The sequence below is a fragment of the Cygnus atratus genome, chromosome 1, assembly GCF_013377495.2.
Source record: "Cygnus atratus isolate AKBS03 ecotype Queensland, Australia chromosome 1, CAtr_DNAZoo_HiC_assembly, whole genome shotgun sequence".
NCBI lineage: Eukaryota > Metazoa > Chordata > Aves > Anseriformes > Anatidae > Cygnus > Cygnus atratus.
Window position 1 is genome coordinate 14,981,797 of NC_066362.1, and position 19,490 is coordinate 15,001,286.

General features: G+C 43.7%; 1 protein-coding gene across 4 annotated transcripts; it reads left to right on the forward strand.

Annotated features, from left to right (window-relative positions):
* The first annotated feature begins 1,671 nt into the window (after positions 1-1,671).
* On the forward strand, positions 1,672-19,411 carry HBP1 (HMG-box transcription factor 1). 4 transcript variants are annotated; one of them, XM_035549479.1, is made up of 11 exons: positions 1,672-1,745; positions 5,285-5,477; positions 6,628-6,862; positions 8,057-8,189; positions 8,945-9,056; positions 9,179-9,291; positions 9,618-9,774; positions 10,334-10,478; positions 12,836-13,165; positions 16,485-16,626; positions 18,299-19,411. In XM_035549479.1, exons 1-11 carry the CDS (start codon positions 1,731-1,733, stop codon positions 18,314-18,316), a joined length of 1,593 nt encoding a protein of 530 aa, XP_035405372.1. In that variant the 5' UTR covers positions 1,672-1,730; the 3' UTR covers positions 18,317-19,411. The 4 variants fall into 4 exon arrangements, with proteins under 4 accessions (XP_035405372.1, XP_050564073.1, XP_035405371.1 ...); XM_050708116.1 differs by having other exon boundaries at positions 1,718-1,745; positions 5,289-5,477; XM_035549478.1 differs by lacking the exon at positions 1,672-1,745 and adding an exon at positions 4,564-5,024 and having other exon boundaries at positions 5,289-5,477.
* The last annotated feature ends 79 nt before the right edge of the window (positions 19,412-19,490 follow it).

Genomic DNA, 19,490 nt, shown 5'->3' on the forward strand with positions numbered 1-19,490 from the left:
AGAGGTGTAAAGATGATTCCTGATTTACCACTTTTCAGTTTATTAAAACATTTTAGAGAGAGGATGCTGTAAAAGTTTTCTTATATAAAGATCTACCAGTTACTTAGGAAAGGCTTTAATTCTAAACACAGGGAAAACCTGAGCTTGTGGAATGTCGAGTTAGACAGTTGGTGTTATAAAAAGCAGTCTGGTTTCTTCATAGTTGAGACTCAACGTTAATTTTCAGATTTTTTCCAGAGGCATTTGTTCCAATCGTGGTGTTTTCAAATTGGGAAAATGATCTGTAAAGGGCTGTTTTGTTATGTAATTAAGCACCAAAGATTTTTTAGTTAAAAAAAAAAACTAAAAAAAAAAAAATGGGACTGATTTCCTGCTGACTTTGTTGTTGTTGTTGTTAGGTAAACTAGCACATATAAAAAGTGATCACCTCCAATTCGTACTGCAGAAGATACTGGGTGTTTTTAAAAGTGATGTCTCTTCACTGCCTTACAAATTGGAATGACTTTACTAACAGGCAAACTATTGCTTCCTGGAGAAACCAAATCTCAAACTGTCCAGAAATCTGCATGCAGTTTGTGCTTTGATACTAAGTACAATTTCAGTATGTGATTTTTTTTAATTCCGTTGCATAACCCTTCTGGACGTGTGGTAACGATATAAACAGCATTCCCCCTAGTGGCCACCACCAGCATGTTTCACGGGGCTCAAAGCTCGCAGGGAACTCTAGGTCATGAGTCATTATTATTTACATTGGAATAGCTAATTTTTTTTTGCTTGCTTGCTTAACCAACTGTTAGCATACCTAAACGTCAGGACTGTTGTAGATACTACATTAAATTGCAACAACAGCTCCAATACACTGATTTAAGACATCTTTATGTGACTGGGATGGTGTTGAAAGCAGTGCACTAAGTTAATTTTCTCGGGAAATCTCGACTATCTCCATGGGTTGTTTTAAACACTATGGTTTATTTCTGAACTGTGCACGGATGTGTCATGCAGTGACGTCCTTTCTGCTGGGGATGGGCCCCAGGAGGCCATCACTAGGCCATTTGCTGTGTAAACACGGGCATGTCTCCTCAGCCAGCCTGTGGCAGCAAGCCCAGTGGTGCTGTCACAGCAATCCGGGCTGTTAATTTCATTAATTTCACTGTAAATGCAGGAGAGATGTCAGGGGGCAGAGGAACAGGAGGGGCTGTGGAGCCGGGTGCCGGCCCTGCGCTGTGGTAACGCACTGGGAGCGCTGTCCCCGCGCCCCCGCCGCGGACAGGCCCTGAGGGGCCCGGCGGCCATCTCGGGGCCCGGCGCGGCGCGGGCGACCGGCGGCGCGGTACACGTGTCCCTCAGCCCCTTGTTTACTATCGGCCGGGCGCCGCGCGGGGCACCCTGGGGGCTGTCGTTCTTAACTCGCCCAACTTGGCAGGCGGCGGCGGCGGCGAAGACTACAGCTCCCAGAATGCCCCGCAGCGAGGAGAGGATGGATTTAGCCAATCGCAGCGCTGCCTGCGCGTGATTGACGCGCGACTTGGTGCAATCAGCTGTGCAGGATAGTCAAAACATGTCCGCCCTCCGGGAGGATTCCTGATGGGCAGGCCGCTCAGCCAATAGGAATCGGCGACAAGTTGAGCAACGTCGCCTCCAACCAATCAATGACCGAGTATAGTCAGCACGGGGCGGGACTCCGAAGGGGGGGGACTCCGCGGGGGGGGGGAGCTGAGGGGAATTCGGTAATGGCGACGGGTCTGGTAAGTGCCTCCAAGTTCGGGGCTGCTGCTGCGGCCGGCCGGCGGGGCTCGGCGGGGGGCGGCTAGGGCCTGCCGGGCTGCGGGGGGGTGGCGGCGGCCGCGGGCCGCGCTGAGGAGCCTGTGGAGCCCTCTCCTCGGCAGCTGCGGGCGGGCGGCCCGCTGTTGTTTACCGCGCTCCGTCCCTCGGCCTCCCGGCGGCGCCGGGCCGGTTCCGCGGCGCCGGGCCGAGCCCCGCGGGACGCCTCCGCGGCGCCGGCTGCCCCTCGGGGTGCTCCAGCAGAGGCGCCAGGCTGAAAAAGCGCCCGAAGCCCCTTCCCCGGTCCCTTTTCCCCTTTCTCAAGGGCCGGCGGCTCGGCACGGGCTGTGGGAGGGGGGGCGCCTAGCTCCTCGGCGGGGGGGACGCGGCTGCGCGGGGAGAGGGGCGGCGGGGAGGGGGAGAAAAGGGGGAGAGGGGAGAAGGGGGGGGGGGAGCGGGCCCCCCCCCCCCCGGGCGGGCCGGGCTGGGCTGTTACGCAGTTGTGAATGAATGGGGCCTTCCGCGCATGCGCGGTGCCGGCGGGGAGTTTATAAACAAGGGCAGCGGCCAGGCGGGGTCACGTGGTGTGTGCGGGGGGAGGGTGCGGAGCGGCTTGGCTGGGCTCGGAAAGGCTCGGAGAGGTTCGGCTGGGCTCGGAAAGGCGCGGGCAAGGTTCGGCTGGGCTCGGCTCGGTGGCGCTCGGCAAAGTTCGGAAGGGCTCGGAAAGGTTCGGCTGGGCTCGGCTCGGTGACGCTCGGCAAAGCTCGGCGGGGCTCGGCTCTCCTCACGAAGCCGTCCCGCCCAGCCCCCCCTGCTCCCCTCTTTAACGAAAACTTATTTACCCTTGGCCCTTGTAAAATGGAAGAAACTCCTCGTAGCCAATGGGCTCTTTGTTAATATTGCCTTATTTTCTTCTTAACATGAGAAAGTGACTTGTTTTACAGCGCGGGTCCCCGTTAATAAACCCGTTGGGCTCTGAGGAAAACTTTCTGCCAGCGATCACAGCCCTGCGCAGCGCCCCCACCCCACCAAGCACATTTCACAACAGTGTCTGAACGTGAAGCTGAACCAAAAAAAGTCTGTGCGAGCTAATTCATGACCGTCCCTTTGACGTTTCAAAACACCGAAGGGCCAAGGCCCAGGCAGGAAGCACACGCTGTTCAAAACAGGCTTTAATTGGGTAGAAAAAAAGAACAGTGAAGTTGGGCACTTTTTTTTTTTTTCCTTTTAATTCATTTGCTTGAGGTTTTTTGGCTCTTACATATGAGTGGCTTTGGTTTAGAAAAGTCCTCGCGACTTGGAAGCACGATTAATTTCTCAAGTGGAGCAGGCAGCTTTCCTGTCACGCCCAGCGCGCTGTCCCTGTACCTTATCGCTGACCTTCTCTGTGTCGTGGTGCCAGCACAGGTATTTTCAAACCTGGCAGGCCCCAAGGAGAGGGTTACGTTCCCGAAACAAATCAGCTCCTTTGTTTTGGCAGGAGGAGGAGAAAGGAAGGGAGAAAAAATAGAAGGAAAACCAAGGCAGATGTTGGGGGCGGGGGGGAAGGACATGGACAAGCCAGAAAAACAAGGAGTGGCTTTGTAGAGCTGATTACTTGGAGATGATCGGCGAGGTCCTGGCCCGCGTTACTGAGGTCTGCTTTTTCTGTGCAGAAATGCCTTTCCACTCTGCTGGTATTCTGTATTTTTACCGGTGGATGATAGAAGAACAAACTGCAGTAGAGATGCTGCTTAGAGGTGAAACACACAAACCGTTGCTAGTTTATTAGAACACACTCTCGTTTCTTTTACCTCCCTCCTCCACCTCTTTCAAATCAGAATTGTACCATTGTGGCTTTACAGTAGTGGCATTTCAGTAGTATCAACCATCTGTTTCATGCTTGGAATGTAAGTTTATGTGAATTCTGGGCATATTTAAGAGAAGAGCAGAGGAGAAGGTTAAGATCCCTGATACTGTTGCTCACAAACTGTCCTTGACAGGTTGTCTTGTGTACCTTTGAAATTTCCCCAGCATCTCCATAGCTGTGCTGGGCTGGCCCAGAGAAGGACCAGGTAGGTTGGGCAGGGCCAGGATGTCAGGCAGGGGTGACACCCAAACCGTGTCGTGCATGTGATAGGCTGCAAAATGAACAAAACAGATTCTTGGAACGAGCAAAACCAGAATATTGTTAGTGCTGTCTATACACACACAATACTTTACAACCGTTTATTAAAATAAAGTGGTTTTTATTAATTGTTAATTGTTATCTCAGGGCCTTTATGCATTACAGCAGGGGAACTTGTAGGGTGGCAGGCTTACTGTTTCGCATGAAATGACCAGTTTTTAGCTGTTGCTAGCTGTTGTTCGTGTTTCTCTAATGGGCTGCATGAAAGCGTACATAGGGGTCATGGTAGGCCACTGAGCTTTTCTTTGTCACTAGGCTGCATTTTTTGCGATTTTGTGAGGGACTATTACTTTTCCAATGACACTTTGTTGAGGCGGAAAGTAATAGTGTTATGGTAGCTTTAATTCATCATCATCTGAAAAAAAACTCCACACCAGTATATAACCAAATTAATATAGACTGGATAACCTTGTTTTTCAGCATTTAGAGACAGTGGTAGTACAGAATAATCACAGTTCTGTGGCCGTTGAAGATAATTTAGTCTTCTTTTTGGTGTAAATGTTACAGCACTGAGATTTGGGGAAATGAAACTGCAGAAAAGCTTCTAGTGGCGGCTTTTGTTTCCTTTTGCAACCCACTTTGTGACGTTAGCAGTTAAACGTGTTTGAGGCTACAGCTAGAGCCGAAATTAGCGTGGGGCGCGAAGGGCTGTGAAAAGGCTGCTGCAGATACTCCAGCGGGGAGAAGGGGGGGCTGATGCTAAATGACAGAGGAGACCTGCTGGCAAAAGGCTGAGGGTGATGTCCTCTTTGCTCCGGTCTTCGCTTGCAAGGGCTGTGTCCCAGCTGCCCAGGTCCCGAGGTGCATCTTGGCTGTAGCAGAGCTTGAACTCGAGCAGTTTGGGGCAGGTCTGCCGCCTGAGCCAGGCACACGGGGCCCCTGGGGCCGGCGGCTGCCTCGGAAGGAGCAGCCCCGGCATCAGCAGGGCGATCTCCGAGGGGCCGGAGGGCTGCCGGGAACTGGGGAAAGCGAACGTCACGCCTGGCTTGCAGGAGGAGGATGCGGGGAAACTGCCGGCTGGGCGGCCGGACCCTGGCCGGCAGGAAGGCGGGGGAGCAAAGCGTCCTGAAAACCACAAGCCCCCGCTTACAGGAGGGTGAGCGGGAAGAGCCAGCGTGGGCTAACCAAAGGGAAATCGCATCTGGGTGCTTCTGTGGGGGGCTGAGTGGCTGGGTGTGCAGTGAGCGCTGTTTACGTGGGCTGTGGGAGGGTTGGGGAGGCTGGGACGCAGCAGTCACAGGCTGTGGCAAGGCAAGTTCCAGCCACACGCAAGCAGACAAGCTCCTTACAGCAGGAGCACTGCTGTAGCACTTTAATTTAGGTGTACCCAAGTATTTAACCTCTGTCTCTTTGAAGTCAGATACTTTGGAGCATCCTAACATGGTGTGGGAAGTGAAGACAAATCAGATGCCTAATGCAGTTCAGAAGCTGCTCTTGGTAGTGGACAAGAGAACTTCAGGGATGAATGACTCACTGGAGTTGCTGAAGTGTAATGAAAACCTGCCCTCTTCTCCGGGATACGCGTCCTGTGATGAGCACATGGAACTCGGTAAATGACGTGGCTCTCAGAAGAAGCCAATTCTGAAGCTTTTTTGGGTGCAGTTTTCCTATAGCGAGGTTACTGGGAGCCGACTGAATGAGGTTTCTGACTGATCTTTGACTTAGGTAGGGCAGGGAGTGTGACAGCGAAGTGTGACGTCGGAAAGTTTACTATCACTTTTCCCTGTAACCTATTTCCAGCTCTGACACACTGGCTTGTTGACTTAAATGTGTTCTTTGAACTTCGAGCTGCAAGCTTCTGCTCCTAATTTCCAGAGGAGTTTTTTTTTTTTTTTTTTTTTTTTGGCACAAGAATAACAAACAGCTCAAGAGCTCCTCCTAAAGGGAAATTATGCTCCTTTAGATCAACTCCAAATAGAGATTCTGGGGTAGAGGAGCATTCAACTTCAGTTCTTACCTACTGGAGAAAAATAGTATGCACGTTAGAAAGGATTGATATGATCCATGAAATATTAACACATTTAATTGAAGTCATAAAGTAATTAAGAATAGTGGTACTAAGTCACGTGACAGTGTGTGACAGACTTCTGTTATTAAGCTGAGTTCCCCTCTGTTATCCTGCATAGCATGGCAACTATGTAGATTAGTGATAGGAATTCACCCCTACCAGGCTGCATACCCAGCTTTCACCATTTCTGAGCTTTTAGATTCCAGTTGACTGGTGGAAGCCTGGGAAATCTCACCTTTTGCAGCCTCTAACGTTGATTATTTTTAGTGACATACCTGCAAGGACAGAGTAATTTAGTTGCCTTTTGCTGAAACTTTTAGTATTTTAGCGAAACGTGTTGCCACATGTGCAGAATTCTGACTAGTAATTCTAGTAGAATTCTAGTAAACTAGTCAGTCTAGTAAAAGGATTTATTTCCGTGTTACCAAAGCTATATTTTTATCTAGAGCTGCTTGATAATTTTCTTAGAATGATTGTTTGAATGTATAGGAGACCAGAGATAGGATTATTCCCGCGCATGTATTTCTGTAAGTGTTACGAACAGGGTTTGTAAAATGTTGGCAATTGTGAGATGAGAAAATACGATTATTTGCTTCCTTGAAGTTTGGTTTTGATCTTTATTTGCAAGGTTCAGTGTCAACTAGTGCTTACCAGTGGGTATAATTATGGCAATTTGTGCCTTTGTTTGCAGACGATCTTCCTGAGCTACAGGCTGTGCAGACAGATTCTACCCCACCTGCACTTTTCCAGCTTGGTGCCGATGTTTCACATCAGGAATGTTCCAGGCCTTCGTGGAACCAACATACCTCAAGCAGCGATTCAGAGAGCGCTTACTCGTGTGAGAATGGGGTGAACTGGTTGACAGAACTAGCAAATATAGCCACAAGTCCTCAGAGTCCTTTGATGCAGTGCTCTTTTTATAACAGGTACTGACGTTCGTTTCAAGTTTTAGCTCCAGGATTTGTAATACTAAATCTCCAGAAACGTTTCCTTCACTCTTCACGCCCTCTGCTCTCTGACTTTGAACTGCAGACCTGTTTTTTATCTTCCTGTGCAGTAACCTCATTCCTTTTACAGGTGATTGCACAGGACTAGTTTCAGAGCCTGTTGCAAAAATTTCTTAATTGCCAGCCATGAATGAGGTAGGACAGTAGAAGGACGTTCCCTAACCACAGGAAGCTCAGAAATTATTGGCATTTACCTCGTGCGAAGCAGCAGTTGAAAAATTAAGATGAATTTCTTGGGTTAATCTCTTAATATTTACTAGTACTAAGTAGTCAGTAATACCTACTAGTGCGCTGACTTCAGGTGCTTTTTAACGAGCTAATTGGAAATCTAATGCAATGTTATTATTTACTGTTACTGTTCCAGATGTGTAATCTGCACCTTCTGTAAGGCTGCGGGAAGTGTTGTGGGATCTTAGAATTTTCCAGGCTTCACCTTTTGTCATACGGCTTTGCTCTTACGTTTATAATAAGAAAATGAAATGCAGCGCTGTTAACAGTAATGCACTTGGGATTTATTCACTATGACAGAGCAGATGTCTTTGAGAATGGGGTATTCAATTCAAGATATTTGTTAAAACTTCAGCGTTGTGACAAGGAGGTGCTGCTGAGGAAGTAGTACTGTCATTTGGGTGGTACACAGAAGCTATGCAGCAATTATGCTAAACATTGCCTTTGCCTGAGGTTGCACCCTTTAGTCATCCCGTTTGAGTATTGTTGTGGGGGTGTTTATTTGGTATTTGGCTCACGCAAACAGCAATATTTGTTAAAGTAAATTTGTTGTTCCTAACTCCATTAATGCTGTCTTTATGCTCTTCCCTAAGACTGCAGTGTAGATACAGCCATACACGTACACAGGGTCACATGCAGCGAATAGTCACCTGTGACTACAGGATATCTGCTGCTTTTGAAAGAAATAGTTTTCTGTACTTACCCGAATTACTGAGAGTTTTCTGTATAAATTCAAAATCTGGCGGGATATTTTGTACGTACATTGAGTGTGGTTTAAAATTCCATATATGAAATATCACCACATAAAAGCAGTTTAGAGTAATGGTAGCTAAGTCTTGCATCGCCTTAATCTGAAATATTTTAAAATATATTTTTCTATTGTAGATCATCTCCTGTTCACATAATAGCTACAAGCAAAAGTTTACATTCCTATGCACGTCCTCCACCAGGATCCTCAAAGAATGATCCCAACTTCTCCAAGAACGATTTGGATGAAACACCAGTCAGACATGAAAGGGTGAGTTGTCATGAAACATATCTAAAATAAGTAAAGATGAATGAGAAATGAGTTAAGCTTTTTGAAAAGAGAAACTTGTTAAAAAAAGAGCTGTTAAGTTTAAGCTAGATTCTCTGTTAGTTTTCATTTTAGTAAACGCTGTAGGCTTGTTGTACTACGTGATAGAGTGCATAGTTTTGTAGAGAAGACATTCTGAGAAAGCTCTGCTTCTCTTGTTGTTCCTTCTGTAGCAAGCTTCTCACAATCATGTTACCTTGTTTGCTATCTTGAGAAGCAAGGATGTGGAACCATATTCTTTTAGACAAAAATTGTCAGTCCTGTTTCTCCCTCCTGTGTATTAATTCGTGTCTGAAATTTGTCTGTTAATGACATTGTGTTTTTCCCAGCCGTTTATCTAGAACAAACTTGCAGTTTTCCAGTAATCTCACCGCAGAACAACATGTGCTTTGAGTGTTTCTGTGGATGACTAAGGAATGATAGGTTGTAAACTGCTTGTACTTTAGCCTAAGATGATCCAGAGGGGCTCAGATGAGCTTCAGGGGATGAAAAATAAAAAGTTAGGACAGCACCTGTCAAGTACAGGACATGAGAATTCTGCATTCCTCGAGTCTTTGTCTTCGTGTTGCATTCCTATTTGTGTTAAAGGCAGAATTACGACACGGATGCAAATTAGACAATGTGCCTAAGTATGTACAGGACCAGCCCTGAAATCTCACACGTTAATATATCGACACCATTTTTGCTTTTATTAATAGGCGAATAGTGAATCGGAATCTGGCATTTTCTGCATGTCGTCACTTTCAGATGATGATGATCTAGGATGGTGCCATTCTTGGCCCTCAACTGTTTGGCACTGTTTTCTAAAAGGTAAATAACATGCATTACTGAAAAAGCATTTGTTTTTTTTCCTTTGTTTTGTTTTGTAATACCGTCTTTTTTTACATGCCATTAATCTATTTTTTTTTCTTTTCCTTGAAAAAATGTATTAGGCTCTCGTTTGTGCTTTCATAAAGGCCGCAATAAAGAATGGCAGGACGTTGAAGATTTTGCAAGATCTGAAAGCTGTGGAAAAGAGGAAGATGTCTCAGCAAGTGCCTACAAGGTAGCTGTAGTGCATTTCAATAGCTGTAGCACAATACTTACCTTGCAATGTTATCTCTACACCTTTAATTACTATCTCTGGAAGAGTTTTATACCGAGCTTGTCTAGTGCTGATGACTGTACTGTTTGATTATCGTGCTGTGAAGCAGTTGAACTGAATTCATTTAGGTATGTTTTGAATGTTTTATCGTTTTATTAATTTCAGTGAGAACACCTAGAATGTTGATATTTTGTAATATACCCTAAGATGATAAGTACACGCTTGCTGTATACAAAGGTGTGTGTTTTTTCTGGGGGAAAAATTCTGACCTCTATGCATGTTTACAGGGCTATGGTTCTGATGGTTTGAAGTTGATTTCTCATGAAGAAAGTATTTCCTTTGGTGAGTCAGTGCTGAAGCTGACTTTTGATCCTGGCACAGTGGAAGATGGTTTGCTTACAGTAGAATGCAGACTTGATCACCCTTTTTATGTTAAAAACAAAGGTATGCAATCCTACAAGTACGCTTGGTTTTGTATTAAAATATTCTTAGAAAGTAGTTGCAGATTTTACTACTGCCCCGTGTTGCTCGAGAAATCGATAAAAGCAATGTTGTAGAATCAATTTATTATCTTTAGAAGGAGAACCAGAATTGGAACAAACTAAAACTACAGAAATACTGTACATCTCTTCAGGCAAGATTTGGTCAAGTATACAAGTGGAGTGCAGGAAAACGGATAAACTGGGGGGAGAAAGGAAAGATGCAAAAAAAGGGAGGCTTTTCTCTCCAACTAAGCATTGAATTTCTGATGATAAAAGTTCCCAGCCTTTGATTGTTTTTTGTTTTTTGTTTTTTTTTTTTTGCTAGAGTGAGATTTTACTTGAGATAAACTATTTGCAGTAAGAATTCTCTGAGTAAGTGTTTCTGATTTTTCTTTTGGGTGAAAGAAACTACATCAGCACGCTTTTATGAAATGGTGTCATTTAGGCATATAGGATTGCTCCGGTTAAGAACTAGAGAGATTGTCTGGCCGTCTGTCTAATTTAACTCTTTACCACTTCAGGTTGGTCATCTTTTTATCCAAGCTTGACTGTGGTACAGCATGGCATTCCATGCTGTGAAATGCATCTTGGAGATCTGTGTCTACCTCCTGGACACCCTGATGCCATTAACTTTGATGATTCAGGTGTTTTTGATACATTTAAAAGGTAATTTTTGAATAAAGTGGCCTCAGCGGTTTTTGTATTTAATGAGTAGGCACCTTAAGTCTACAAGAATTTGAAGCATAACATAGAGCAAAGAGAGAATACTTTTGGTTATAGAAGATAAATGAGAGGGGGAAAATGAAGTCCGAACGATCAGGAAAGCTGCGTAGTTCTGTGCTGTGCTAAACTGCAAAGTAATTTCTTGGGGTAAAATAACTTTGCAGACCCTGCTTCTGATAGTTTAAGACAGACTAGATAAAACAGCAAAGAATATATGATTCGGACAAATCCTATAGGTGAAGTGGGTCAGGTTTCAAAAACCTGGTAGTTTTTCCATACTAGTTTGTGTTTGCCAGCTATTAGCGCGTGCTTCAGCTGCGTACCTGAAATTGCCTGAGTAGTTTCTTAGTAACTAACGCATGTACGGCTTTAGAATACAGTGCTTTTGTAATTTGTTCTTTTCTTTGTAGATTCTGCTATTTGTGGTTCTTTCCTAATAGAGCAATTACATCTAACTTGAAAGTTTGAGTGAGGTTTGCCTTGATTTGAGCAAGGGATTTGCACAGATGACTTTCAGAAGTCCAGTCCGACAGAATAATTCTAAGATCCTAAGAAAGGAAATAGGAGTACTCGTAAGGATTTTTCCAGACTATTTTGAGCTTTCTAAGTTTAGTAGAACCCATCTTTTCCTACGATGTTAGCTTCTTGTTAGCATCTGATTTTAGTCCAGTTGCTTTTTGTTATTTTTTACAAGAGAAAGGATTTAAAATGTTGTTTGCAGTGCAAGTTCTATGAGCTCTTGAAAGTTTTCAGTGGGGAATAACAGTGGGTTCAAATTGTTTGTCTTCACTCATTTGCTGCCTAGGCTTTTTCTTCTTACTAACTCCTGTTCTGAACTTTCCATGTGGGGAGCCGATAGAATCATGTTTATGTCTTACTGAAGGCATTGGACTTGCGGCTCCTTACTCACCCTGCAGCCCAGCTGAATGCTGTCTGGACACTTCAAATTCCTTATCTCTGTTTTTTTTGGGCAGAAGAGAGTAAGTCTCTGAGAAAGGAGCATGCAGCAGCAGCAGCTGCGGTTAACAGGACAGAAGTAAATAACAAAATCCTGTTGCTGCGTTAGGAGGAGATTGGGAAAGCTGCTGGACTGTTTGGAGAACAGGGCGGTCCTTTCTCATTATCTTGTGAACTGGCCTGCAGGGTTGTCAGCGTTATCCCTTCTTTGTTGCTTTTTCCTTCTCCAGGAGATTTCGGAGACAGTCTTTCAGTCTCCACCCTTGCTTTTGGTTCCATCCCACAGAAAGGGCCTGCCTGCACGGATGGGTCTGGGCTGTAACTTGCAGCATTTCCCTGCTAGCAGTTCTGGTCTGTGCTTGGAAATGAACAATTTATGGCAAAATATTTAACTATAGCCTCATTCAGCAGTGGGTGAGAGGAGCCTTAGAGTTACACTCACTCACGTTTGTTCTGTGGTGGTAATGTAGTGTCTTAAAGCTATGGGCGAGCAGCACCTTCATAGGTGTGTTTTCCCATAAAGCATGCTAAAGACTTCAGCCTGTGTTTGCCAGAATAATCTGCTCACACCCGGTGCTTCCTGAGGTGATAACAAATAGTCTGTGCATCTCCTGTAGTGGCTGGAGTTTTCTCTAGTTTTTGGTCAACAGAAGAATAACACAGTTTGTAATATTTGCAGGTCTAAATGGTATGGAAACAACTCGTTAAGCTGTTGAAATACTTGAAATACGGAGGGATTCTCACATTTTTGTCACTAGAGGGCAGACATTTGTCAGCTTTTAATTCAATAGTATGCAGTGTCATGGGCTTTTAAACATACTAATCTTAGTGGAAGGTTTGTCTGTAAAACAATTCAAATTGAACAGTCTAGAGCAGTTATTTGTACAAGAGTGTGTATTATATTGCTTATTTTAATATGATTGTTTCATATTTGTTACTAACATTTACACACAAGTGAACTCAACACGCATTCTCCCCAGAGCAGCTGTCACTTTCGGTACCTATCGTGCACTGACCAGACTTGGGCTGCAGTCAGGACAGTTGCAGAAAGAAAAGAACTTACTTCAAAAGGTTGTGAAATCTGAAGACAGTGTGTAACTACTTGTTAGCCAGTTGGGGAGTTGGTAGTACCCAGCAGATCTTGCAGAACAGCAGTCCAGTGTCACTTGGAAGAAGTGTTAGTTCATCTGCCAGACTCTCCTTCTTCACTCACCTCTGCATCAAGCACAAATTCACCCAAAAGATCCCAGACTACTAGATAGTACAGCTGAAGAACGAACAGCTGCCTAGGGCTTGTACCGGTAAAATACCGGATCATTTCATAATATGTCTTTTTCTTCTAGTTATGATTTTACACCAATGGATTCCTCTGCAGTTTATGTGCTCAGCAGCATGGCTCGCCAGCGTCGCGCTTCTCTATCTTGCGGAGGATCAAACAGTCAAGATGCTGAGAGATCAGAGTGCAGTACTAAAAACTGTGTGTCTACTGCATCAGCACATCTTTCCTCCAGTTCTTTGTACAGCAAAGCTGGCAAAAGCCACAGCTCAGGGACTGCAAGTACTGTGAGTGCCACTTCTCCAAACAAGTGCAAAAGACCGATGAATGCCTTCATGCTTTTTGCCAAAAAATACAGAGTTGAATATACTCAGATGTATCCAGGGAAAGACAACAGGTAATGGTATAAAAGCGGGGTTTTGTTGTTACTGGTGAGCTAGCACAATCAGACCTTAATCCTGACAGCACATTGGTAAATTTTCCGTGCCCTAAAAGCACTGAACCATCTGCTGAAACTTGCAGGAAGTCGTATGTCTTTGTGTTTGGGGGAAGGCTCTTGGTTTGCTCTTTCATTTTCACAAAGATGCTTGTTATATAGATAGTTAATCTGAGTGGTTTGTGCTAGTTGTGCATGTGTAAATGTAAACTAAAACACTTGAATGTGCACCCATTTTAAAATCAGACTTTTAAAAATGTATATAGTGTGGAAAATGTTACCATAAACATTTCATTTCATATAAAAAGTGCTGAATCTGGCAAAAGTTACAAGCTGGCAGGGCTTTGAGAGGGCTTTGGGTATTTCATCCTGTTCTGGTGGGGAGGCTGTAAGTGCTGCTGAGAAATAAAATCCTGCCGTACGAAGAACCCTTCCCTAAATTCCAGCCGGTCTTGTGTGTCCTGGCTGCGATGTTCTGCAGTGTTTATCGTACCTTCAGTGAAGCAGATCTGTTGTCCTCAAATTCATCGCAACTGTAAGTGAGAAATCAGATCGAAAGACAGCCAGGAAAGTTGATGATTACTTAATTAAAAATGCTGATTTTAAATGGGCGCAGTGAACTGGAGCCGCAGCTGGATGGATGTGGAAATAGTTTGAATATTTCAGTGAGAACATTTAAGTTTATGAAGGAGTGTGGTGAGAGTTACAAGTAAGCTTCAGAGTACACTGCTCCCTTTTTCCCTCGAAAGCACTTTCTTGGTATCTATAAAAGACAAAATAAATCATTAAGAGTTTGCTAATTGATTTTATAGGCATTCAGCTATTGTTGCTTACGTGTTGCTGAGGCATTCGTTAGTTGGGCTGTTTGGAGGCAACTGTCATGCTCTTGAAATGCACGTGTGTGTGTGGTTTTCAGATTACTGAGTAGATCTTAGAGTTGGTTTTATGTAGTACCCACTTCCATACACTGTAATTCTTACATTTATTACAGCATTTTATGTTGTTTATGGATATGAGAAAGGACAAAACTCGAACTGTTCAGAGTTAAACTGTCTGTTCAGAGATAAAGTGGCTCGAGAGCGTCAGGAAGATAGTGAGCTGCAGGCATTCAAAATCCATTCACATCATGCTATCGCCCGTAAGGGCCGTGCTTCAGGGGCTTCAGCTGCTGTTAGGCTATTCCACATATTCTAGTTTCTTCTCCAGATACTCTTACTGTAGCCATAGTTGGACCTAATTGGGTGTTCAGAAATACTTGAGTAATTTGAGGCAGTGCACATCCTAAAGATGAAGCAAATCCCCTAAACTGTGTTCTAACAGCCTTTGTTAATGCTGAACATAATTACTGAGTGAACTTGAGGCGTCCTCCGATTCTGTTTTACAATTTCTTGTGAGTTAACTGCAATATGAGGGCTTGCATCCTCCATGGTAAGTGCATTGCTAAAATGTTGTTAGGCTCCTTCCCAGCCTTGTAAGAGGAAAAAGGCAGTGTACAGAGTGTGTTGAGGTGCAAGTAGGGTCAGTTCTTTCTTGTTTCTGGTCAGGAGAAATAGGTCTCAGTTATGTCAGGAAATGTCTCTGTATGCATCTTTCTTCAGTCTCAGCAGTTCACTCATAGAAACATTTCCTTGGAGAAATGAAGCTTTTTGTTTCCACGTTAGATTCTGTAAGCTTTTTAAAATACATAGATCTGTACTCCCTTTTAGTGCCTCGGTGCAGCTTGGCTCTGGAGGTACTATTTTATTGTTCATTTGAAATACAAAGATTTCAGATGTTGCACATTTATTTGGAAATGCAATGCCTTCTTCAGCCAGCCTTCTCGCTTTGGGTCACGGTGTTCTTTCCTGGGAGTGTGAGTGGCCCACTACAAAACGCTGACAAAATCAGATGCCGGTGCTGTTGATGTGCCTCCGGATACTGCCAAAACATGAAAACCTGCTAATTAAACTGAGTGTGTTTCCTTCTAATGGCAGACCAAGGATACCAGTTCTTTCTTCGAATAGAAAAGCCGAAATTCCGCTGCCGAAGAGACAGGCTGTGCACATGGACTTGTTGTCGAGGGGGTCTGGTTGCTGCTGGAGGGGTTTGCTCTGAGGAGTCACCAGAGCATTTGACAGCCCGGGCTTAGCGGCAGCCCCAGTGGCGTCCTCACCGTGCTCCCTTAGGGCTCAGGGCTCATAAAAGCCTGACCAGTACCACGCAGTATTTCGGGATTAAAACGCGTTTTCTTGCGGGTGTGGTGCAGAACAGCCTTCTTCAGACTTCCCATATGTGAAATGCTACGGAAGTGGCTGGTGACACTGCTGGATTCTGTTAGAAGGCTGTGGGTAGCTTCACTGCCAGCAAGGAAATTGAGATAGGAAAAAGCAGATTGCTTTTGGTTGTGTACCCCTTTTTCTTAAAAGTGGTCGTGCAGCCTTCATTATTTTAAGCTGAAGCCAAAGCATACCTGCCCAGTAGCTTCATAATTCTTTCTAAAGCAGCTATGGTTCATAGAGGCCTTCCTTCAGCCAAAGGATGGCATTCACATTTTAATAGAATATTGATCCAACATCTGGGAGCGCAGTTAAGCAATATGGCGTGATAATGTGGGGAAATACTGTCCAAAGGCCGTCAAGTTTATAAGGAGGAGGAAAAAATTCATTCAGCTTTTGGAAGTTAACGATGGGTGTGTTAGAACAAACGGTTCTTTCTGCGTAGGAACGTTAGCATGGGAACTTACCAGTATGTTCTGCCCACTCGTGTTCTCCCCAGCACGGATTAAAAGGGGAGAAAGCTACACAGATCTATTAAATAGACCCGGGGATTTGCAGTTAATCAAATCTTTGTTTGGCTGAGGTCATGTTCACATCATTGCCGTAATTATTAGAGAACATATTTTCAGCAAAGCTGCCAGATAATCGTATAACATGAAAGTAGAGCAAAGCAAATGTGAACTACCATTTGGTGGTGGTTCGCATCAAGCTGATTTTTTAACATTCCTATTTTGCTGGCTTGTGCAAGTTGCTGTGTACTCAAATATACGCCCTTTGAAATCCTAGAAAATGCATTGACCCATGCTCAGCTAACACACAAGTCTCAGCTGTTTAACTGAAAAAAAGAAGTAGGAGAAGATGATCGGAAACATGGTTGTTGAAAAAAATGTTTATTTCTTCTGTTTTTTTGTTTTTTTTTTTACACTTCACTTTTGCTTTTTAAAAAGGTTGAGATAAAAAGAAAGGAAAACGAGGGTATTTCTACTATCCTGTCCTGACCACAGTCTGAAACGTTTCTCTTGCAGAGCCATAAGTGTGATACTTGGTGACAGGTGGAAGAAAATGAAAAATGAAGAAAGACGGATGTACACACTAGAAGCCAAGGCCTTGGCGGAAGAACAGAAACGTTTAAATCCTGATTGTTGGAAACGAAAACGAACAAATTCTGTATGTTCTCTCAAGCTGTTTTTTTCATTATGCAGTTACATCTGTTCATATGGTAGCGACAGAGTTTTCTGCTTGTTCAAGATACATTCTGCTGTCTCCTCCTTTTCTTGGTAGACCAAACCTTCATTTTCATTCCCACGTTGTGTAACCTGCTCTGGGGCACTTGGCAGGAGACAGAGGAGACGGTCTGTCTCTGGGATCTTGTGAGAGTTCTCTGAATTCTCTTGGCCTGAAAGCGAGCATCCTTGTGAAATGCAGGGGAAGGGCGTGACCTCTTGGTTGAAGTAACTAAGTTTGAGGTTGTATGTAAAACAGATTTGTCAATTTCTCCAAAACCACTAAAACTTCTATGGAGTCCTTCTCTGTGATTCAGTCATATCACATTCTCCTTTTTCTTCAGTAAAAGCTTTTTCTTTACCACTTTTTTTAAACCCTTAGTTTATATCAGCATGTACGAAATTATTGAGAGAAAAAATCTTTTATTTTTTCTTTAATCACTTTCATTGGTTATGCTTTAGTTGTAAAATACGGTAGATGATTCTTGTGTAGGGAAGTAAGTTTTTTTCCACGTGTAAGAAGACGATCAATTTAAGAGTTTGCAGCAGTGTTGTTAGTAGGTGGTGGATGCATTAAGTAAGATGAGGGCTTTCAGGCTAACCTGCAGGTTCGAACAGGCGAGTAGGTTGGAAGGAAAGGTCCTGTGAGGCACACCGAATGCCATTCAGCAGCCATTTTATACCTTTTATAGCATATTTTTGGAATCTATGGCATTTTACGGAAGCATCACGTGTGTTGTGGGCTTGACAGGTCCAAGATTTGATCCTCAAATTACCACCTTTATTTTCACATGAAAATGAGATTATTTTCTCAAGACCACATGCAAGTGCTGCTCTAAGACTGAATAACAAATGCTCCAACACCAAGTTGCTTCTTCACTGCTGTACATAATTTGTGCTGAGCTTTCCGTCCCTTGTTGCAGAAGGTTTCACCGAATCCCAGCTGCTAGGAGCAAGCTGTTTTTCTGTTCAGTGTATCATTCCAGATGTTGCACTGCATCTTATTTTCATCTACAGTGACAGCCCTGTTAGCTTTCATGTGGTTTTAGTTAGAATAACTATTTATTAAGACTGTTTTTACACTTCTGGAGTCTTGGGCATTGGCCTGTGAGCTCAAGTTTTCTTCACACTTGCACCTCTGAGCTTCAGGGAACGCGGTGGGTGTGCTGGTGTATAATTGAGAGGAATGTTTGGGTTGGCCTCAGTGAGAAGAATGTGTTCCTTACCCACTATCGTAGGATTTTCCCTGTTGTCGCAGGGCCTTCGGGCCGAGATAATAGGATCTGTGGAACCTATTACCTTGGTGTTCCAACAGCAACAGCAGGAAGTAAGTTGTTTAATTGTTTCTTGTGAACTAAGCATTTCATTCACAGCTTGGTTCCTTTTCCAAATAATCATAGTTGACTCCACGCTGCAGCAATGAAGTCTGCTTGGTCTTCTGATGACCAGGGGATAAAATCATCTGGTCTGGCCTTTTGTTCTCTTCTGAGTAACTGACCAATGATTATAAGTTCTTGTGGCTCTCAAAATAAGTGTTTGCTACCTTTAAGATAATGGCTATTTCCCTTTGATTGGTAATTGCTAACTTGTTTTTCTCTTCTCTTCTCTGTTCTCAGGGCTCACAACAGCATTAAGCCAGAACTTTGCTGTCAACTCTGTATTTACAAAATGGCTGTTGCTTGATGGCAAGAAGACGCAAGATCAAGGTCTTACTATTTGTCGTGAATTTGTGTGACCATAAAATATTGGCACCATCAAGTCAGAAATGAGGTAGTATGAGTGCAGATTTGCTTTTTAAAATAGAACATTAAGTAAGCTAAAACTATCAACATTTTAAACCAAATTGCCTTATTTTTCTTCCAAACTTCGTATATGTATCAGGTAATATAGGCTTGAAAATGGATATCCTGTGGTGCTAAAGTACTTTAGAAAGAGGCGGAGGAGATGTGTATAAATGTTTATTTTTAAAAGAAAATGTACAAAAAGGGGAATTTTAAAATACGTTAACAGCTGTTTATATACATTGATTCTTATTGCTGATTCCTATGTATTGCACAACCATATTATTAATTACGATTCTCGGATCTGGGAGTTTCTGAAATGGCAAAACGTAGCATCAGCCTGTCGCCTTCCCAGTCCGCCCAGATGCCAACACGTTACCGGGACGTGGTAAATGGAGAGCGTAGTGTGATGTAGCACGGGAGCCGCTTCTTGGGTTGCCATGTATAAACTTTGAGTCCACAAGTGAGATGTTTTTGCACCCGCTGGCAATAGCAGGAGCTGTTCTTTCCAGTGGAAGCAATGGCCCAGACCAGGATGAAACGAACGAATAGCATTATCTCAAGAAAAATGGTGCTGTCGATATTGTCACCATCATAGTTTTAACTTTGTGTTTTGTCTTTGCCACATATTCTCCAATATTTTATTTTGCCATAAGACATCTTTGTGGTGGGGGCAAACTTTGCACTTAACTATACGTGCAACACTTGCACTTTACTTTTTTTCCTCCAACTGTCTAAAATTAGAGCAGCTGCAGTAGGATTACAAGTGCTTCTGCTGTGAACTTTTACAATCATGGCTTTTCATGTACTAAACAGCTGTGTTTCTCTTTTTTTTTTTTAAATCACAACTGTAAATTTCAGTTTATGACACGTCTACAAGATGTTGCCCCTAAGATTTTTGCACACTATATTCTTGTATATTGTTTCAAATAAATTCATTTAAAATTCGGTGTTGTGTATTTTGTAAAATGAAGACTAGTTGTTAAGTCAGCCCTACACAGATAAGCAAATTCTGCGTGAAAGTCTT